The sequence below is a fragment of the Tasmannia lanceolata genome, unplaced genomic scaffold, assembly GCF_043159265.1.
Source record: "Tasmannia lanceolata isolate RefF3 unplaced genomic scaffold, GAP_Taslan_0.1 ptg000011l, whole genome shotgun sequence".
In the NCBI taxonomy this organism is placed as follows: domain Eukaryota; kingdom Viridiplantae; phylum Streptophyta; class Magnoliopsida; order Canellales; family Winteraceae; genus Tasmannia; species Tasmannia lanceolata.
In genome coordinates, this window is record NW_027518688.1 from 26,027,594 (window position 1) to 26,050,717 (window position 23,124).

The following is a 23,124-nucleotide window of genomic DNA, read 5'->3' on the forward strand; positions in this document are numbered from 1 at the left end:
CAAGACAATAGTCTCGATTACACATGAGACTTAAAAAATCCACCATTGGGATCAAGCTAAGGATGCAACTTCACATGCTCCGATGCTCCCATGTTTGTTTAGATGAAGATGGTCATAACATGGTCCACATGAAGTATTAACCTGATGGGTTCCAATACCTAATCAGGGGGTTTAGATAATCTGATTCGCAGTGGATAAATTGCATCTGTAAGCTGCCAACTTCGTCCAAGAGGATAGTGCTATTTTTTATAGATTTTTTTTTTTTTTTTTTTTTTTGCATTTTCCTTGTAACTATAGGTTTTGCTTAGGATGTTTTTGGGGAAATTCTTGCGAAAAAAATAAACATAATTAAAAACTATAAATAAACAAATGGGTTTTTAAAAAGGAACATAAAAAATAAAAATAAAAAAATCTCATTAAAATAATCAGATATTATGACGATATTAACACAAAAGAATGAAGAAAACACAAGTGATGACCACTTATGAAATATCACTGCCAACATTGGTATTTTCTTTGGATATACTGTTGAAGTTGCTGGAGAAAAGTGGAAAGTTGGGTTACTTGCAAGCACCAAACTAAGGTTTCCTTTCCGATATGATACAACAGATGGGCTGAAATCAATAGCATAACTTACAAAATTGTCTCATTTGGAGCCCTGGAGACGGCCAAGCTTTTATTACCTGGTGCTTGGATCACTATATGGTATTTCTTAGATTCCAAAAAATGGCATCTTTACAACAAATTCCTCTCATGTGATTTGCGTACATAAGAAAGAAAGCTGCAACCAGCTTCATGCATTTATACAGAAGAAATCTTGTACTTACATCAAACAGAATGCCCTCTAATCATTCCACAACTCATCAACATCTTGGATCTTGCTTCAAATGAATGCCGAAGTGTGAACTGAACATCAATCCCTGCAGGCACAGCATAATTACAATAGAAAACAAATTTCAGATCAATTCCTTGATAGCAAACAAGGAACGTTGTACTCATGGGTCGCACTTTTCTGCAGCCCCACATGAGGATGAAGCCCTGAAATGAAGTCTTTTGAAATTTGAATACACCATAACCCATTACTTACATCATGTGCCACTCCATTAACACAAAATTTCCTATGTAAACAGCTATAACATGCACCTTTTGTTCGCACTAAATGAGCCTCCCTCATTAACACAAGTGGCTAAAATTCACATCATAGAGGGCATCGAACAAGATAACCTTACAATCATCCAACCCAGTTTCCGACTTCGTTCTGTTCGCTATATTGGTGCCGTTTAGGTGTGGTGTTTCTCGAAATAACATATTCTGACGGATGATGGAACTGGCATGATTTTTAATCCAAATACTAATATAAAATATGTTGAGAAGCTGGGTTTTTTTTTTTTTTTTGAAAGTAATAAATTTGTTTAACACCTTAGGAAACAATACCTCTCAAGTGTATATGCTCCTTGAAATAGGTTTACCTTTGACCCCCTTAAGTTTAGGAAGAAAATATATTTTGCTTCGAAGATGACTCTTACAAAAAAAAAGCTGAGAATAACTGTGTATTTCGATTACAGCATTCATATAGAACTCAACTCAACTCAACTAAGCCTTTGTCCCAAACTAGTTGGGCTCGGCTAATGAATCCTTTAGAAAATTTTCATGAAGAAGGTGAAAGCATTCATATCCAAGGGATAATTCACCTTTTTTAATTTATAAAATAGAAGAAAAGCACCTTTAAAAAAAAAAAAAAAAGAAGAAAAACGACGCATTGCACAAAGATCTCCAAACATCCAAGTATTGATCAGTTTAGCATCTAATTTGCTCTATTTTCAATTAACTGGACTGGAGAAAACTATTTGGTTTCTTCCTCTCATCTTATGTTATCTGTGTTCTATTAATAACTTCTACAGAGGAGAAATACGATGGCAAAATCTTATCCGAAAAAAGAAGTACCCTTCTTCTCTAGATAGTTTCTTGAAGCCCCAAAAGGAGATGTACAGAATGTTCAGTTTTCTCCGCTCAAAGATATTTCAATTGCAACACCAGATCGGTTGAGATGGGTTTTGGGGGTTTTTGAAGGATAGCTTTATTTCTTGCCCTTTTGGAGTTTGGGAACAGGTGCTTTCTCCCTCTGCTTCTACTTTTCTGTAAGTGGGTTTGAGTTGGGGTATGTGAAAACTTTGAGGTTTTGGGTCTTTGTTGGGAATCAATTTTGTGGTTCTGTGGTATAGGTCTCTTTGCAGAGACCATTCGTGAAGGGCACGGTTCTGTGGTATAGGTCTCTTTGGCAGTTTAGTTGCAGAAATGCTCTTGCAATTACGCCTCCTTGATGTTCGATGAAATGCCTCAAAGAGACTTGCCAACTATTGTTTGCAGGGACATTCCAGCAGTGATGCCCACCGGGTGTTTGAAGAAACGTCTATGCGAACTATATTGCGAAGGGGCATAGCGTAAACCCATATAATCTCTTCCATTTTCGGTCTTTATATAGCCCATTCATCATCACCAATCTCAGCCGATTGCACCACGGATTGTCGACGGTCATTCAGGAATCACTCAATACAAGTTACTCTCGGAGAGATACTATAAGTAGGAGCCGTGAGGGCTATACCCGCCTTCTAGTGCCACCGCACCGTTAGTATCTCAACACCTGGACACCTTGTGTGTAAAACGGACATAGTTCGTATGCTGGACGATAGTCACAGCATACAAGTAACTATGCACCCGGCCAGGTGGACCTCACGACATTAAATCTGGTCGCCATCTACAGAAAGATTCTCGCACAAGGATAATTTTGCAGGGAGAGGGATCTTCTTCTCATCTGTATCCTCTACCTCTTCTTCTTCAGCTCCTTCAGATTCGGTGTCTTCCTCCATCTCGGTCTCCGCGTGGGTTTCCGATCCAGAATCCGGTGGATTCTCACGGCTCGGTGGTCGGCACATTTTGCAGAGCGGAGGAGGATTCCGTGACAATTATGACCTCCGTCGGGGTGAGAGGTGTTGGGGGAGATCGCCCTAGATGGGCCAGTGGGGCGAATTTGATCCCTCTTGGGGTCCGGCGGATCAACCCCGAAGCAGGCCTTTTGGGCGATTCTGTAGGAGGTTGGAAGAAGTTTGGCTCTGAGCCGGCAGTTGGGCAGAGAAATTGGCCTCACCGATATGAAGAGGAGGAGTGGCTACCCGTCCGAAGCAAGAAGGGAAGACGAATGGAGAGTGCCTTCCACAAAAGAAAGAATAGAGAACTGGGAGATTGGAGATGTTGTAGATGTGCTTTCAGGAATTTTCGAAGGAGGGTTAGATGTTGGAAGTGTCATAAAGTCTGGTCCAGTTCGGACTTCAATTTTCCAGGGCACCAAGAACAGTCAGCGGATCCGATGGTGAGGAGGGGGCTTGTTCCTAAACCAACAGCGCCTCAAGCAGAGAATGTTAGAATGGAGCCGTTGCTTCCTGCAACTTCGGAAGGTGTAGCTTTCAACCTTGAAGTAGTCCCCCTTAAGTCTATTAGTAATGCAGACTTAGGCTTATGGGGGAAGATGAAGGAAGGGTGGGATGGTGATCTGGATGCGCTGGAAGACTGGCTCTCTCGCAATAGCAGGACTAAAGCTGTGGTGTATAAAATTGCTCCTTTAGAAATCCAAATTTCCATCCCAGCGGGCGCTAATCGATCTCACTTAATCAGAGATTGGTGCTCTCCATCCCATTCTCCTCTGGAAGATCTACAGAAGTGGGATACAAAATTTCCTAAGGCGGGGAAGCCTTCCTGGTGGAAAATAGAAGGAGTTCCGCCTGAAGCATGGTGCGCCGATAATTTTCAGCGTATAGGGAGGAAAATAGGCCAGGTGGTGGAGGTAGATTTGTCGTGTTATGCGGGTTTCGGATATGAAGTGGGTAGGATGCTGATCATGTCTGAAGGACGCCCCGGAAGTGAACTATCTCTCCAAAGCTCTATCGATGGCACAATTCGTTGGATTCTAGCCTCCCGGGAAAGAGTTGACGACGACTTTGCAAAAATCTCCTCTCCTTCTCCGGCTGGGCAGATGGTTTCCGAAGAAGAGTTGGGTCTTCCTTTAAATATTCCTACTGAAGGGGTAAGTGAAGCTGAAGTAGTTCACCATCCCATAACTGCAATCTATGATGTCTTCAATGCCATCAATGAAACCTCATCATTGCTGTCGGTGCCGGAGATAAATGCTGGGGTCGTCGGGTTGGTGGAGTCGGAGATTCCTTCACATTCAGCCTATTGTGCGCAGAAAGCGGCACCGGTTAGCAGCATCTCACCTGGCAAAAATGCTGAATTTCAAAAAGAGGGTCCCTCACATGCATACAGGTGGTCCAGTGTAGCTGGTCCTATTCAAGACTCATCAGCAACAGCTACTCCTTACTCTAAGGTCAACAGCTTTGAAGATATTATCTCAGCCTTATCCCCTCCGCACCACAGCGACTCTCCTCGAGTAGATGTAATCTACGTGCCCGATTCGGGTCCAATGGAATTTTCTGAAAGAGAAGTTGCTTCAGAGGACCTTTGGGCTTCTCCACTGGCGAGTCCTGGGAACCAGGAGGAGAGCCTCATCCACGACTCAAGCACAATGGGCGCTACTCTCACGTATTCTGAGACTGAGGAGGAGCTCGGTGACAACCGGGTGTGGGGGCATAGTCTGCAAAGTCACAAGAGTAGATGTATCCTTATCTCTCGTGATGACCGTTTCTTCATTCAGTGCCGGGTGGGGCAAAGGAAGGTGATCATTGATTATAGTGGTTTGGGAGGTATAAAGCATTTATTCTCTGGTGAAGTTAGGGAGTGGTCTTTTCGCTCGCTCGTCAGGGTATCGCTTGGAAGTTTCTCCCATCTTTGTCCACTGAGATGGTGTAGCAAGGCGGATTTTCAGCTCCTGCCTTGTGACTCAGAACTATCTTATGTCCCTCCACGGAATGACTCGGGCTTGGTTTCTTCCCAACAGGTGCTTGAATTGATGGTGGATCATACCATGCACATTAGTTCTCATCTGGGTCTAATATTTCCGGGTCCCGTTGAGGAATATAGGTCTAGCATAAAGGAGGCAGAACTACGAGAGGTCGCTGGAGTGTCATCTCCAGTCTCCATATCCGAAGTAAACCTGAAACGCACGGAGCGCGAATTGGTGAGACTTCAATCGGATATCAATTATGATTCTGGATTGCATAGCAAAGGTCTCACATCCCAGAAAAAAGGAAGAAAGTCTGGTATCAGGGCGGGGAGGAATTCATCGGAATATAGTTGTTAATGAAGATTTTATCCTGGAATATAAACGGCTTGGGCTCTCTGGAGAAAAGAATTCAAATCAAAGCATTAGTTAAACATCGGCGCCCTGAGGTTGTTTGTCTCCAGGAAACAAAGATGGAGCAAATCCGTAACATAGATATGAGAAGCATGGGGTTCAATACTGACTGGAATTTTGCTTTCTTAGCATCCAAAGGAGCTTCAGGGGGCATCTTGGTGGCTTGGGATTCAGTCTTGTGGGCCAGCACAGATGTTTGGCGTGGAGTTTTCTCTCTCTCCGTTGCTTTCCGTAAATGCAATGATAATTCAGTCTGGTTCTTCTCAGGTGTCTATGGTCCTTTGTCATCCTCTGAGAAGTGTCTTTTTTGGGAAGAATTAAATCAGACGCGTCGCCTATGTTCCGCTCCTTGGTGTATCGGGGGGGATTTCAATGAAGTTCTAGGATCAAGAGATCGACTTGGGGGTCAGCGAGTCACTGCGGGCATGAGATCTTTCGCTGATTTCATCGCAATCAACGAGCTCGCAGATTTACCTTTGGGTGGCTCCTCTTTCACCTGGGCCAGAGGTTCGAACCGGAGTCGGCTTGACCGATTTCTTCTCTCGGGTGACTGGTTGGCAATTTTTTCTGAAGTCTATCAGCAGGCTTTACCCCATTCAGTTTCCGACCATTGCCCTCTCCTTTTGTCTCCTAGAATGGAGTTCTGGGGCCCGCCCCCCTTCAGATTTGAATTAGCTTGGCTGGAAAATCCCCAAATGGAGGCTCTCTTAGTCCGATGGTGGTCTGAAAGCGTCTTTGAAGGTCCAGGGGACGTAGTTATAGGCAAAAAATTACGCTTCATTAAGGGGAAATTAAAAGAGTGGGATAAGGAGCAGAAAGAAGTGGACCAAGGCAGGAAGAGGATTCTTGAGGACAGATTGATGGAGATAAATACATTGGCAGAGAGTGGTTTGGCCTCGGCGGAGGATTATGAGCAACAAGGAAGATTAATTCAAGAGCATAAAGAGTTGTTGATGCTTAAAGAAATCTCTTGGCGCCAAAGATCTCGAGTCAAGTGGTTGTTGGAGGGAGATAAAAACACAGCCTTCTTCCATGCCATGGCTAGTGCTCGCAGAAGAAGGAACAGAATTGAATCCTTAGAAGTGGAGGGGGAGATTGTATCTGACAAGGAGCGAATTATTGAAGAAATTATTGAATTCTACAGATCTTTATACTCAGCTGATGGGATGTTACGCCCAATTCCTCAAGACATTTGTTTTGCTAGCTTAAGCCTGGAAGCCTCAGCCGGATTGGAAATCCCTTTCTCTGAGGTGGAAATCCGATCAGCACTATTTTCTCTGGCAAAAGATAAAGCCCCTGGACCCGATGGTTTTTGTTTGGCTTTCTTTCAAACTTGCTGGGAAACAGTAAAATCGGATATTCTTCGATTCTTCATAGAATTTTTTGAGGGAGCCATCCTTGACAAAGGGACAGGTGCAACTTTTCTCGTCCTCATTCCAAAAATTGAAGGAGCAACAAAAAGCTCGGATTTTCGCCCGATTAGCTTGGTGGGCAGCCTTTACAAAGTCCTCGCAAAGGTTCTGGCGGATCGTATCAAAGTGGTTCTTCCTTCAATTATATCGGTCTGTCAAAGTGCCTTCATAAGCAACCGGCAAATTCTTGATTGTTCTTTAACAGCCAATGAAGCCATTGACTATTATCGGAGGAAGGGGGAAGGCGGCATTCTATGCAAGCTTGACATGGAGAAGGCATATGACCGAGTGGATTGGGCAGCATTAGATTTTCTCATGGGTCGTATGGGCTTTGGGGGAAGGTGGAGAGGGTGGATCCGGAACTGCTTATCGTCCGCCTGGTTTTCTGTCCTCATCAACGGATCAGCAAAAGGATTCTTCAAATCTTCTAGAGGATTGCGGCAGGGCGATCCTCTCTCTCCTTTTCTTTTCCTGATTGTGGCCGAATCACTGTGCAGACTGCTGAAAAAAGGAAGTGAGTTGGGGCTATATCAAGGGTTCCTTATTGGCGAGAGCAAGGTGGAAGTATCGCTTCTTCAGTTTGCGGATGACACTCTTCTGTTCTGTTCTCCGGTCATATCCCAGATTCTTAACCTTAAAGCTATGCTTCGTTGTTATGAGATGGTTTCGGGTCAAAGATCTAATTTCGCAAAATCTCGGTTGTTCGCGATCAACGTTTCTGAGAACGATGCATCCTTTTTCGCCGGAATTATGGGGTGTGATTTAGATGTCTTTCCAGCAACCTATCTGGGTCTTCCTCTTGGTGTGGGTCGACCGAAACACAACCTATGGGCTCCTATTATTCAAAGGATTGAGCGACGTTTGGCCACCTGGAAGCGCCGGTTGGTTTCCAAAGGAGGTAGATTGGTGCTTATAAAGGCCGTTCTATCCAATATGCCGATATATTTTCTATCTCTTTTTCAATGTCCCGCCTCGGTTGCTAAACGCATCGAACAAATTCAGAGACGCTTCCTGTGGGGCGGATCAGGGTCTTCCAAGGGGGTCTCCCTGATTAAATGGAGTATGGTCTGCTTGCCTACTAAAAATGGAGGTTTGGGTATCAGGAGGGTTCAGAGTTTTAACCAGGCCCTTATGGGCAAGTGGCTGTGGAGATTTGGCGAAGAACAATCCTCTTTGTGGGTCCGGGTCATTGGAAGTAAGTATGGTTCAGATCATGGGCATTGGGACTCTGTTGATAATTTTAAACTCAAAGGTCTCACGGCTTGGAGGGACATCTTGAAGTTGAAGTCGTTATTTGCTCCTGGCGTCCGATTCAGAGTATATAGGGGGGATCGGATTCGGTTCTGGCAGGATCCTTGGTGTTCGGACGATCCTCTTCAAGTGATGTTTCCTGACTTATTCATCGTTTCATCTCAGAAAGAGGCCTGGGTGTCGGAATGTTTTGTAAGGGAACATGGGAAGGTGGCTTGGTCTCTTAAGTTTCGCAGAGACTTCTTTGTTAGGGAGTTAAACTCTTACAACGCCCTCCTCTCCTTATTGGATTCTTGCTTCATCAAGTCTTCGGGCGTAGATCGTCGGATTTGGATTTGGAATCCTTCGGGGATATTTTCAGTCAAATCTTTTTATAACCATCTGATCCCTTCTTCAGTGGAGCATGTGTCCTCCTCGTTTTGGAGACAATCTTGCCCTCTGAGAGTTGCTTTCTTTGGGTGGTCGGTTAGCTGGGGCCGCATTCAAACTATGGATTTTTTGAGGAAACGAGGAATGTGGTTGGTAGATCACTGTCCTCTATGTTTATCCGCTGGGGAATCCATTGACCACCTTTTCATACACTGTAAGGTTGCTCGCCATATTTGGGGTCTTATTTTTTCTCGTTTTGGAATCAGTTGGGTCCCCTCCAACTCTATGGCTGAATTCATTCAGAGTTGGGCCTGGACTCCTTGGAAAAGGAAAGGCAGAACGCTGTGGAAGATGTGTCTCCTGGCCTCATGGTGGTTCTTGTGGAAAGAGAGGAATGCTCGTATCTTTGAAGGGAAGGCTAGATCTCCCTATTGGATTTATATTCAGTTGATAGCTGCGGTCATATCCTGGGCTCGAAGCCTTCCTCTGTTTCGTTTTGTTTCAGCTTTCGACCTCTGGGAAGGATGGTCAATCATATGCTTGGAATCGGCTACCAAAGTGAAAATCCTCCCCTCCTGGATTCCTCCTCCTCCGGGATCCCTGAAACTTAACTTTGACGGATCGTCTATCGGCAATCCAGGAATGGCAGGAGTAGGGGGGTTATGTAGAAACCACAAAGGGGAAGTCCTCTGGGTCTACTCGGGTCCTATCGGAGTGGCAGACTCAAACGAGGCAGAGGTCCGAGCCGTTCATAGCGGGCTTCTCTCGATGCCTCGTCTAGAGTGCGACAAAATTATCGTCGAAGGGGATTCCTTAAATGTTATTCGCTGGCTTTCGGGTAACGCTTCTCCCCCTTGGCGATTTTTGCCTCTCTTAGAGGAAATAGAGGACAGGGCTAAGGGCTCCTCAATAGTTTTTCGCCATGTCAGGAGATCAGCCAATGCGGAAGCAGACTCCCTTGCCAAGAAAGGAGTCTTTCGGGCCGCGTTTGAGTGCTTTGACTATCTACCTCCTTGAATTATTGTACTGCTATCTTTGTATTATCTTTGTTCCTTCAGGACCACCTCGGTTCTGTTTTTACATATATATATATATATATATATATAATCTGTTGCCCTTTTCAAAAAAATTATTTAGTCAGAAAATTTCTTAATCGAGTTTCAAAGAAAACTGAAACCATGATGCAACAGGATGATAAAGTCTCGAGCCTCTAAGATTGGTTCGATGTTAAAACAAGTTATTTAACAATGCGATCAAATGAATCCGGCAAATAATGTTAACGGGGATGCCCCTCCACACAAAACCCACCTATGTCTGCACCAGCAGCCCCTTAAATAAAGCACAGAACAAATTAGGGAACTATGAGAGCTTACTTGAGCTGTGCTGCTAGCGAGAATTAAATTGGCAAGTTCTTCGTTAACTGGAACGGGCAATGGAGGCATATGGCTCATTATTCCAGGCATATCTCTCATTCTGTTCAAATTGAAAAATGCCATTTTAACACAACAGATGTCAGAATTTACAGCAATAAAAAATAGTTGACACAGCAGGTAACCAATTCAGACATGAATGGCATCACATACTCATTTAGGATGGCCATGATATTGTTCCTCGAGCGACAAAAGAGATCAATGTTTTCGTGTATCTGTATAGAGACGAAGACACAAACAATGGTCACAAACGAAGCTTGCTGCTTCATACATATTTTACAAAGAAACCTTATGCTTGCAATAAAGGGGACAGCTACCAACACAAAAAAGGCAATGTGAGATATACTAATTCCTGCAATAATCATATCACACCTCAGAATCCAATATATGGTTGTTTTTTTTGTTTTTTTTAATTGTTAAAAAATCACAAGCATATCTAAATCAATGGAAGATGACAAAGGTTTGAGCTGTTCACCTTAAAACTTTCAAGATTAGCTGAGATTTGGCTAAAAATTTGAGTGTTTTCATCCAAAAGATGTCTAGTTGTACCACCGATTGCTGGGACTATTCAAAGAAACAGGTTTAACAACATAAGAGGCAGATAACAGTTAAAGAGCAAAATAGCAAGAAAGCTCAGTAATCCACACTGTCATCAAGAGTATCAATTTTCAAAGAACAAACTGGAAGTGATTGGAAAATAATAAAAATTGATAAAAAGGTTGTGCGCTAAATATTAACTATGCAACAGAATAATATCAGTAAGACGAAGAAACATGCAATGACAACTACTAAGAAAGCCAACTATGCTAATATAACGACATGATCATAGTTGCCAAAACCTTCCTAGTGGGATATGAAGCTCATTTCCGTTGAAAATCGCTTCGGAAGCTAAGTTCTTCTCAGCTCCCAAATTTAGGAGAAACGTTGCTACCCAGACGCTTCCTACACGTTCCTTCTTAATTAAGAGTACGCTCCATATTTAGGTGATTATTTCTTCTTAAAAGAATATTTTCTCCTTATGATAATGCTGAAGGAACATCCTTAAATAAAGAGTATTTAAAATTCAAAAACTCATCGTAAATTCCAAATGAAAATTGGGAAGTGATATTTACACCCATTTTGATCACCAGGGACACCCGGCGCCAGTGTATCAATGACTAAAGGGGGGTCAAATGTACCTGACGTCAGAAAAATCCAGTGGGTTTGATTGCCACATCAAGTACATTTGACCCCCTTTAGTCATTGATACACTGGCGCCGGGTGTCCCTAGTGATCAAAAGGGGCGTAAATATCACTTCCCATGAAAAATATGCGAATCTTTTTCCAAAAACTTAACAATTAATTTATATATATATGAATAAAACGAGTGAAATTGTAAATACTTAAAACTTGTAATTCCAATTAGTCACAAAGTCTTCTTTTTTAATTGTAATCATTACCTATATTAAACCTTCCTCTCTAACCTATGACAATCCTACTCTTTATATGTACTTCTCGTTCACTTCCAATGAGGCTTATTGCACGATTCATGTTGACTTTAAATGACGCTTCCCACAACTTTTCTCTTTACTTTCTTTAGAGATTTCCGCTTCCCGTATTTCTCCTTTTCTAAACCCCTCACTTCCCGCTTTTGATTCCCGCACCACTTCCCACTCCGGCAACAATGATCAAAACTTATTCCAATTCATTTAAAATAATAAAAAAATGGGCAGAAAAATCAAACAGTCTTTGATACTAAGCAAGGGATCATGACAATGTAGGCAGTACACTACCACTAAATGTTTCCCCACTTTCCCACATAGCTATCAATGGTGGATCTCCATTCTCAAGGTTGACTTGAGGTCATTTGTCATTGTATAGACATCTAGTATATAGCATTGTTCCTGATGTTTCTCTTTAATTGTTAGTTCTGCATATGATTTGGACTAAAGAAGCCATATATTGTAATTTAGGACATTTTCCCAACCCCAATATCTTCATTAAATTATCTGAAAATATATTAGTAATCATAACAGTTACACTAGATCTTCAAATTTTGATATAATTACCAATAACAAGACAATCTTGAGATCGAACATATCTTGTAACATCCATACTAGGAAAAAAATGAAGCTCCCATGTAATGTGTGCAACTTAGACATGGACATGTGCACTGGTGTTAGAGACAGGAGACTCTAGAGATAACTGTAACAAACATGGGACCCTGGTAAGTGCAGCAAATTACTACGTACAAATAAAGATTACTATACATAAATATGTTACCATATAAAAATAGTGTTTAAGAAATATAACACATGAGAAAGTAAATACCAGATAAATATATATATAGCAGAAGAGAAAAGAAGAGAATTTTTTGAAAATTCTATGAGAATTACACATCACTTTTTTTGATTTTTTAACAAATGCACCCATTCAACTCACATATTTTCAATCCTACCCCCTCCTTTATGCTTTTTAACAAAGGCACCCATTAAAGCCACATAATTTCAATCTTACCCCCCTCCTTTATGGCTTGTTAATAAAAAATCTATAGGGTGATCTTAACCATCCGATTTAAGAGGAATTATGGAAACCTCTATAGATTGGAGGGCTAGGATCAGCCTATGGAAATGATTTTTGGGGTACAACCTATTTATGTTGTGTTCCATCACATGGACGGTTTGGATCAACCTATGACGTGGTCTGTACAGTTCTTCGTCGGCCCGTGCATCGCACGGGTTTTTTTTACTAGTATATATATATCTGTGTGTGCGTGGGTCACCAAGAAGGAAACTGCTAAACTAAAGCTCAGTCCTTAATTCATTATTGTCATCTCAAAATGTTTTAGACGAGTAGTGTTTCACCGGTAGCTATGTTGAAAAGTAATTTCTCCATGTAACACAGCCTTTTAACGTTGAAATTGTTTCCAATATGCCTAATAGAAGATAAGAATAGTATATCACCATTAAAATTGTCCAGTAAGATTGTGTTATCAGAGACTTCTTCCCTTATAACCCATCCCCATCCACTTCATTTATCCGATGTGGGACTAGTTGCTTTTGCGTGGAACCCCAACAATCTCCTCCTCCACGTGGAAGCAACGTGGACAATCTCACCCCTCCACGCGGCGGCAACGTGGGAACCACGAGATACTACACCGGGGTTTCCGTGATCTTCCCCGAGGGACATTCCCGCCCCCAGAGGCAAACCGGGGTTACCACACCCTGAGCTCTGATACCATGTTAACTTATCAACTTCTCCAAAAGCTTAAGCTGTTGGAGAAAGACGTTATTTATCTTTTATACTTTAACAACAACAATACAACATTCACTTCTTGTTCTGTTGTATACCGGACTTAAGAAATTTGAGTATTAAGCATGGAATTATCATCATGGATATTAACATATAAAATTCCACATTTGAATGTGATGCTCAAATGAAAAGAAAAAGTAACATGCGTGGAACCAAATGCTAATCCAAGAATTATGTGGAAAGCATAAAAAAGCTAAACATAAGAGAAACATTACATAAATATGTGAGGTAAGAAAAGGATCTAATTCAAATTGTAGACATCCATCATGAATGGTAAAAGAGCATGTAAAAGCAAGTAAAGACTTGCCTAAAGTATTAGAGAATATAAGCAACCAACCTCCATATGACATGCGATCATTGTGTTTGGTTTGAGGCATTACAAAAGAATTGGGAGGCATGTTTGGTTGCAGAGGTGGAGGTATATTTGTCTTTGATAAAGAATCCATCCGCTTTTCCTGAAGAAGCACAATCTTTAGAATCCCGGTTTCCCAATTAACATTACATCCTACAGATGTAGATTTGTTTACAACTGAAAAAAATGCGCTGATTTATAAAGTTAGAAGCTCACCATAACTTTGTAAATAAATGTTTTCCTTCAATTGAGAATTTTGGAGATGCTTGAAACCATTTGAGAAGTGGTTGAGTAAATTTAAGAAATAAGAGAGTCACAAAATGCTCATGAAACCATATAAGGATCATTGGGAATAGTACATTCAGTGCTTGAGAATGAGTAAAAAACTCCCAGTGTATGGTATGGAAAACTAGGTAAAACAATGCTAAGCGCAATGCGACAAACATCACAAAAAATTATACCTTGGCCTTGCAAGATATATGTTGACTGACCGTATTACATATAAAATATTAGATGGCATATGTAGCATGCCATATTGTTTTCCTTGTTCTTAGCATATGAGGCATTACAATTGCAATGAAATAAGTACTCCAAGTGAAAATCTTACCTTCCTGTCTTTCATCTTCTTTCCAGTGTATGGATCTTCTGGCTTACGTCTTTTTCCATTGTCCTTCTTCTGTAAATGGTTTTACAATCAACAAATATTAGAAGGCAATGGGCCAAGTAGGCAACTTTAGTGTCCATATGCATGGGAGTTCAATTAGAACAATACTAAGGACACAAACAAGGTTTAACAACGGTTATCAAATTGCATCAAATACTCTGATTCAATATCCTCACCCCTACTTGCTGTTCAAAGGAACTTGTGCGCGGGAGATGATGAAATATTTGAGTTCTGTATAGTTGAAAGATGGAGGTTATGAACCATCAAAAAATTTTAAAACATGGTGGCGTCAACACTTACATAGTACAGCAACTGACAGCCAACTGGCAGCTTTAAAAGCATGTTGATGGCAATGCTGTTTTCATGTTGAATAACACAGGGATTGTGCCTGTAGCTCAATGGTTCAGGCTTTGTTTCTCAACCTTGAGGTAGCAGGGGGTTGTGAGTGCGGGTCATGTTGAATAACACAGGTTACACAGGCTTTGTTTCCCAGCTTACCAACCAAAAAAATGTTGAATAACACAGGTTTGCAATTGCCTCTGTAAAATGTGCATCATTGTAAGTGCGGGTCATGTTCCTCTATCAAGCTAAGCTTTTCTACCTAAATCTTTTGCTGTCTACAGTTTCCACCTAAGGCAGAAACCCTGAGGTTGGGTCAAGAAAGTATCATATGCTCCAGCAAACAATGGATGCTCCACCTACACTGCTTAGAATTGGGAATACAGCTTTTCTTAATAGAGCACAAGCTACGGTCAAAAGTTGAACATAAGCATTTGGCAACTGGCCAACTGCAAGGGTCAGTGAGCAGATTAACTAGAGTTGATGAATAGTCAGTGTCCATGCTTTTCTACAGACTTCTTCACTATTGAACTAACTTACAAGCACTTGTGAACAGGGACGGAGCCAGGAATTCACTCGAGGAGAGAGGGGGGGGGGGACAATGGTTGTTATATAATAATAAATAAATTATTATAAAGTCAAAAATACAAAAAAAATCATTTCTAATAGCTTTTAATTTGAAATTTCAATTCAAATTGCTTTCAATCGATAGTGGATAGATCCTAAGCTAGGTAATGTAAGAAATTTTTTCTGAATCTTCCCATGGATAGTGGATGAAGAAAGAGGGAAATTTGTAATGGAAACTGATGACAGATCTATTTTGGACAGTAAAGGGTGCTAATATCAATTTTAATTTAGTATTAAATACCTAGGAAAAATCAGATCCAGATCTAACAATTAGATTTGTGAGCCTTTTTTTCAAGCTGTTTTTCTGTCCTTCTAGTATTCTAGACAGAGAATGAGAGCAAGAGAGATCTGTGAATGCCGTCACTAAAAAGTTTACAATAAATAGAGTGCTAAAAGATAGGGATTTCCGTTTGAGAGAGAGAGAGAGAGAGAGAGAGAGAGAGAGAGAGAGAGAGAGAGTAGTGAATGCGGTAAGTTTACAATGCTAAAAGACAGGGATTTCCGTTATGGAAAGACACCCATATCCTACCCGTCTTTGAAATACCCAATTGCCCCTCTTCCATATTAGTGTTAAATTAAAGAGGGGGCAAAGGGTGTATATGGAAATCTAAATACAGAGGTAATATTGATCCCAGATTTTTCAGGGGGGTCAATTGCCCCTCTCCCTCTCTCTCTGCTTGTGAAGAGGTGGAGTTGATGATTTGTTTTCAATGTTAATAGGGAATCTATATTGTAACCTAGCATCAAAATCAAAATGAAGGATCTCAAAAGCCACTGTAGTAGAATCCAGTCCAAAACACAATGATTTGGACACTCAAGCTTCCATTTTGACAGGCAACTAAATTGGTTTCCATATAAAAAGGAAAGAAATAAACCAATTGAAGACTCAACAACATCAAAGGTATAAAGACAACTAGTTGCACATGTACAACTTAGATTTTGCACTATCAAAGAAACAAAATAAGAGTAGCTCCAAAACACAGAATTATGAGAAGCAGTAGATCAGATAGTTGCCCAATAGAGCAGTAGTAAACAGACCGTGTCTAAAGGCACAGAAAATACTGTGATTGGGTCAATGTACCAGAACTTATTATAGTGTATACTTTGGTCCATTAGGTTCCTCATTGCGAAGAAACCTGGTTCACGTTTACCTTTTCGAATATGTCGACTCAATTTTTTTTCTTTTCTTTTCTGTGAATCGCAGGTAGAATGGACAGGACAGAGTTCCGTCATATGTAACAGTAACTTATAGTGGGCATAAGAAGAGAGAGGAACCAATTGGCCAAATAAAAGTTATTCAAAGGTGTGTGAGACTAAGTAATTGAAGTCATCAACTAAAGTGGCAGAAATTGGAGGTGAAAACTGATGAATAAAAAAAAAGGTGAAACAAAAAGGGCATCAATCGAATAAAATATGGCTTTTGCACAGGACCCTAGAAATTCTAGTACCCGATAGTCTGATACACAGCTTTGACTATTAAAAATTTATAACTCGAAAGTTACAAATTTAACAAGATAATGGGTCCAAATTTTCCCAGAGCTTATTTGTTCAATAATTTTCCAATCACATTATGAGATAACTAGTGGTCAAATGGATCAAGAGAGACCGCAACACGATAAATGGATTGTTGCAAGAGAAATGATATTTCCACCACCCCCTTTTCTCTGTCTTTTCCTGAAAATGACCTTATTTTAAGGAAAAGACAGACAATAAGATGTGGAACGCAGTCATTTTTAGCAAAACAAAACAAGAGGGGTGGAAATGTTGGAAAAGCAGGTGGAAATATCATTTCCCTTATTACATTTGCAAAAGCAAGTCCTTTTGAAATGGAATAATGCAGATATCAGGTTGTAAATCATAGCTAAAATATATTTAACTACATAAAATATATGAATCCATGAGACTTGGAGTAATAGTTCTTCTGGAGTGGGATAATGGAGTAATCAAGTCGTAAATCCCAGCTCAGCTGAAATAAAAAGGTATATTTAACTATGTAAAACAAATGAATCCATGTGATACCAAAAGATCCAAAACAGCAAATAAAATGCATCTTATTAGATAGAAGAATAAAACAACGAGATTTCATCTGGCCATTATAAAGAAGAAAAAGTAGGGAACTCACTGTCATCCACCGACACCTTAAGGCAACATCTCGTACAGTCTTGTCACGTAGTGTAGCTGCAATCTTTACATACGGCATAATATTTGGTTCATCAGAAAATCTGAAATGTAGTATGTAAAAAATCAATAAGTGCAGGCCAAGGCTCAAGGATAGGATTTAATTAGGAAATAATGACAGTTTCAAATCGCCATTCAAAGAAATGACATTTTCAAATCAAAAGATACAAAATGAGAAAATTATGAAGAGAATCATATTGCACAAAGACAAAAGAAAGTCACTATAGTCCTATCTAATTACACAGACATATATAATTTCAAAAAGATATAAATAGAAAAAGAGACATAACTATATAATGTTTATTAGTATTTAGAAGCAAATGCAATAAGTGATGAGCGAAGCACAAGTTGGAAGCGAGGGGTCTAAAAAGGAGAAAATGTAGGAGGTAGAAAGCACTAGGAAACAATGGGGAAGTAAAGAGGAACTGTGTGGGAAGAGCCATGGGAAGTGAACATAAAGCATGTAGGAAGCCTAATTAGAAGTGAAGAAAAAGTGCATAGAATGAGATACTCTTATTGTTGGTTAGGGAGGAAGGGTTAACGTAGGTTAGGGTTACAAGTAGTTAAAGAGGACTCCACAGCTAATTACAATTCCACATGCTCATTAAAGACGGAGCTCGTTCAGGACATTCGATACTAGGGCAACCTCTTCTTCTAACTTTCCCACACGCTCTTCCATCTTGCTAGGTTTTCTTGGCATGCCAGAACCATGGCTCTTGTTAAAGTATAAAAGATAAATAACGCCTTTCTCTAACAGCTTAAGCTTTTGGAGAAGTTGGTAAGTTAACATGGTATCAGAGTCAAAGGTCTCGAGTTCAAACCTCCCGGATAGCAAAAATCCACATGCGATGGCCGGCCCAAGGACCACATGTGCCACGTGTTTGCAAAGTGGGCCACACGTGCGGGGGAGTGTTAAAGTACAAAAGATAAATAACGCCTTTCTCCAACAGCTTAAGCTTTTGGAGAAGTTGGTAAGTTAACAGCTCTAATACCAGATGATAGGATCGAACTACCTATCAAGGTCAAACCTGCAGAAAAAAAAGGATCAAAAGTGCAAAACTCCCACAATTTTAGGAGGGGAAGGGATTCCTCTGGTGCATATGCGCAATATTAAAAATAACTTTCACTGTCCATTTCCACAAGCAGTTTCCGATACATATTCATTATTTTCCCTTTAAGAAACCAACTAAGAAAATGACTCTTTCTAAAGTAGAACCAACTAAGAAAAGGACTCTTTCTAAACTAGGACTCCTAGTAAATAAAACTAGATCTTCTAACAAAAGAAACTACGAATCTGATGGAGAGAAAATAGGGATAATAAAGTGAGCTGTAACAGAGGTTCGGTCTAGTAGGCTTGTGGCAGATAAACCTTATCCTGGGTGGTCTCCCCCTCCCCTCAATTTCTTTAAGCTAAACTTTGACAGTTCTAGCTTAGGAAACCTGGGCCTTGCCGGTATTGGGGACCTTCTATGCAGTGCTGAGTAAGGTTCAGTGGGCCTTCTCTGAGCCGATTGGTGAGAGAGATTCGAACAACGTGGAGATTCAGGCTTCATTGTCTGGAATTTGGCTCATGGACCAAGACATACTGGATATTCTTATGGTAGAAGGTGACTCTTTCAACATTTTCGTTGGATGAAAGGGGGGCGAGCAACACTCGGATATTTGCTAATGTCATTGGGGTGTTAAATTGGGTTAAGGGCACTAAATGTCGTTTCAGCATGTTTGGTGTTTGTCTAATAATGAAGCCGGTCATTTGGCGCGTTTAGGGTGGCTAGGTAAAAGTTGCAGGTCTTTAATTGTCTCCATCTTTGGTGTATTTTTTGTTTGTTTTTTCTGCTTTTAATTTGATTTGTCTCTAACCATCTCGATAGCAGGGCTTTGCCCCTTTTTTCTAATAAATTATTGCAACTGAAATAAGTGCACTCCCAATAAATTTGGGAAGCGTGAAGAATTTAGCTTCCAGATCGAGGTTTGGAACCAACAAGAGATTTCTAGTAACTATGTTCATAAAATCTGGTGTAATGGTTGTTAACTTACCGACTTCTCCAAAAGCTTAAGCTGTTGGAGAAAGGCAGTATTTATCTTTTATACTTTAACACTCCCCCGCACGTGTGGACCACTTGGCAAACACGTGGCACATGTGGTCCCACTTTGGGCCGACCATCGCATGTGGATTTTTGCTATCCGGGAGGTTTGAACTCGAGACCTTTGGCTCTGATACCATGTTAACTTACCAACTTCTCCAAAAGCTTAAGCTGTTGGAGAAAGGCAGTATTTATCTTTTATACTTTAAAAATGGTGATGCAATTAAGCAAGGTTGACAAGCAAACACAATTGGCTGTGATGAAAAATCCAAGTAGATAACATCAAGCAACTCAAGGGAAACAAGGCAGATTCAATTGCTACTAAAATCCTAGAGGATGCAACACAGCGCCTTGGAAGTAGATTCCTTTTTTTCTGAATGGTGCCTTGGAAGTAGATTCTATTCCAAGCAGAAGTTCAATCAGCAATAACTGCCACCTTCAAAACGGAAATTACATTGATTGGTTTCTTGGGTTTGTATACCAAGTAACCAGTGAAACTGCGGCAAAAATAATCAATTTAAAGATGATGAATATTTTATCCAAGAATAGCTAAGAAAATTTCATAAAAATCAAACAGCAAAACCACATCTGGGCAAAAAGAAAAAAGAAACAGGCAACATCATATTGCTAATGGGTCGTTCACCTCATCGTTTTCCCTCATTTTGTTTTCTCAATTTTGCTAATGATAAGGAGTAATGCATAGATAGAGCTATACAAATTGATCGTTGCCATTTTTCACCACAAGAACATATAGTAAAATACTAAAATCTATCCAATCATTCTGGAATTAACAAATACGGCACAGCAAACTATCAAAATTCATTTCACCATTGGCATAAAGACCATTCTTAGTTCAACACAGAAAGTACAAGTTGTTTCTCAAACCCAGCTACTGAAATCAAAGAAGAAATTCATGTTGAAAAACCCCCATAAATAGAGTAAAATGGTCGGAGAAAAGACCATATAAACAATAAAGTAATAAACTACCTACTTGGCAAGGCCTTTCTCCAATAAGGACTGTTCTTCAATAGACCAATCCACGGCCAACCCTGAGTCATGCTTGAGCCCTGGCACAGTATCAAGAAGAAGGCCACTCCCAGAACTCCCACTTGGAATAACCCCTACCATATTGTTCATCCCACAAGAATTCCCAGGAAAAATCATCTCGGCCGCGCTGTTCATCCCACTAGAATTCCCCATTGGAATCAACCCAGTTGAGCTGTTTATTGCTCCTGATTGAAACATTATTGCTTGACGATCAAAGGCGGAAATCGGAACTGTCCCATGGTGGAAACCCATGTTAGAATTCGCCGCCATCTTTGCTGAAAACCCCTCAAATCCTACTTCATTATCAATCTAGAATCCACTTCTCAAATCCCCCCTTCACAAACTTTAAATATGCTTAAACATGCATCACACCACTTCAATTACCATTCTCGAATCCTACCATCCTAAAAACCCATCAAAATTCCAAAATTCAAGTCAAGAATTCCCAAAATCACAGCCCCCAACAGTCCACAGAACCCCAACTTCTCAACCTCTAAAACCCTCCAAAACCCTTCAAAACCCACAAGCAACCTCCAAGATTCAAAACCCACTCCATCAACAAGTCCTAATTCAAGCCAAACCCCTTTAATTTAAACCTCCAGATTTCCCAGTAAAGAAACTTTCATCAACGCACACGCATCAAAGTCCAATCTCAACAGCTCCAAAACCCTAACCCACGCCCAAAACCCTAATTTTCAATCACCATAGCACTCAAAACACGCAGACAAACTCCATTCCCTTACAAACCATCGAAACATCCGAAAAATTTTACATCCAATCAAAACCTTCTCCATCTCAAAACCCTAATTCTTCCCCAAAATCCAAGTTTCCAACCTCCTAATAAAGAAACCCTAATACAATCCAAATACGTAAAAACAGAGCCCTAACTACCGACCTAATTCTACAATGGAGAGATTTTCAGAAGAAAATTCCGTACCTTTCTCTGCAAACTTTACGGCCAAAATCCAAACCCTTTTTCTCCCTCCTCTCTCTCTAACTTTTTTTTTTCTTTCGTGTCCAATAGGAAAAAAGGAGAATGAAAGGTGTTTTTTCTTTGGCGATGATTTTTTCGCCCTCCCTGCAGGATTATGCGCCCTCTTGTTGGCTTGATTTGACGTCAAAAAGCGTTATAGTCTGCCTACAGTTCAAGTAACAGCCAGGGGGCGCATAATCCTAAATGGGGCCGAAAAAATATCTCACTTTTTCTTTTGTTTAAATAATATGCACATCTTGGAATTCAGCAACCTTCCGAATCCCGAGAAAGCATTTGATGCCAATTATTGTGGAATACTTTTTTATTATTTTAATTTTCTCAAATAAAAATAAATTCTTATGGACAATTTTGTTTTTCACCCCCCATAGGATTATGCGCCTCACTGTTACAGCACACAAACCACTTTAAAAGAGTGGGGCGTATAATCTTACAGCTGGGCGAAAAAATATCACCCATCCTTAAATTTATTTATTTTTATCTTTCCTCTCTCTCTCTTTTTTTTCTCTCTCCTGTGTTTTTTGTTTCCTTTTTGCGTGCAACTGGCTTGAGTGCTCGCATCTGTTCGATTGCATTGTTTCTCCTTTTTGTAAGAAGGCTGAAGAAATGCCCGTATTTTCGTGAAATTACATATATACCCTTCCGGCAAAAAAGGAAGAGGCGGTTTTGTTTGGTAAATTAGTCGTAAGAAGACCAAAATGACCTTGATTATTGGAGTCATTCTGACGTAAAATTACAAAAATACCCTTAGAATGTAATTCTATTTTCTTATATTCCTTCGAAAAAAATATGATCAAACATGGTATTAATCTTATAAACGTGCTTATTTTTCATATAATTATAAGTGAAAAATGCTAAGGCCCTGTTCGTTTCAGATTGAGGCAACCTATCGTTGGATTCAAGGTAAATTTGAGTCTAAGAATCGGTTTGGGGTTCACAATCGGTTGTCACTAACTCAACCGGAGACAAGATCAACGGTCTCGATTGCACATACATTTCCCCTGGTGGGATCCAAGAAGTACATGTTAAAATTGATATCGACATCAATATCTTCTTATCGTAGTCATCCTCTTTTTATTACAAGTGGGGCCTACTTATCCGTTGATCCAGATTCTTCATTCATTGGGCCCTAACATGGATGCACCATGCTATAAATATCTCCTCCACTAATGATGGTGGCCGGGACCCGCTCATTACATACAATGATGGGTCCCACTTAAATGGGTGGATCCACAACTGGTTATAAATCCTATCATTTCCATTTTCCAACCAAGGGGAGCCAAAAGAGGTCCTCAATTTGCCCTAGTCCAGTGGGCCACTAGACTAGTCTTTTGTTACTTTTAGCTTGTTCTCTGGGGATATTATATGGCATTTCGGTGGATAATCTAAACAATTCATTTGTTAGTCCCCACATAAATTAGGCCAGATAGGTTTACTTTCATACTGTCCCTAAACTACTCATCCATCAATCCTTGTTTGGTGTCCTTGGGCTTCTTTTAACCAAGTGTAGAGTTCCATTATCAAAACAGGCTTTTAACCAAGTGTGGAGTGCCATTATCACAACAGGGAGTGTAGATATCAATCCCCATTATCGAAAAGCAAAGAATCTAAAAGTGGTACTTTCACAATGCTTAACCATCTCAATCTCCGTGGAAAGCGATGGCCAAGGGTTATTTCGTCATTTTATTAGGTGTGGATTCTGGTTAACTTTCGGCGACAGGTCACGACTCACGAGAGTAAAATGACGATAATAACCCAGCAAAACACATAACCTCGTTAATTTT

At 40.4% G+C, this 23,124-nt stretch overlaps 1 protein-coding gene across 1 annotated transcript; it reads right to left on the reverse strand.

Moving 5' to 3' along the window:
* Nucleotides 1-457: 457 nt before the first annotated feature.
* Nucleotides 458-21,398, reverse strand: LOC143886806 (uncharacterized). Its single transcript, XM_077390933.1, has 8 exons — nt 20,294-21,398; nt 17,163-17,262; nt 14,018-14,086; nt 13,396-13,513; nt 10,243-10,331; nt 9,921-9,982; nt 9,711-9,810; nt 458-920 (listed from the first exon to the last, which is right to left on the reverse strand). Exons 1-8 carry the CDS (start codon nt 20,617-20,619, stop codon nt 864-866), a joined length of 921 nt encoding a protein of 306 aa, XP_077247048.1. The 5' UTR covers nt 20,620-21,398; the 3' UTR covers nt 458-863.
* Nucleotides 21,399-23,124: the final 1,726 nt, after the last annotated feature.

Bases quoted from the DNA above. Each gene is read 5' to 3' on its own strand.
- LOC143886806 (XM_077390933.1), bottom strand. From the start codon at position 20,619: ATGGCGGCGAATTCTAACATGGGTTTCCACCATGGGACAGTTCCGATT. The intron at 14,087-17,162 runs GTGAGTTCCCTA...AACCATTTACAG, and splicing joins TAAGGTGTCGGTGGATGACA to AAGAAGGACAATGGAAAAAG. The intron at 921-9,710 runs GTAAGCTCTCAT...CTGTGCCTGCAG, and splicing joins TCGCTAGCAGCACAGCTCAA to GGATTGATGTTCAGTTCACA.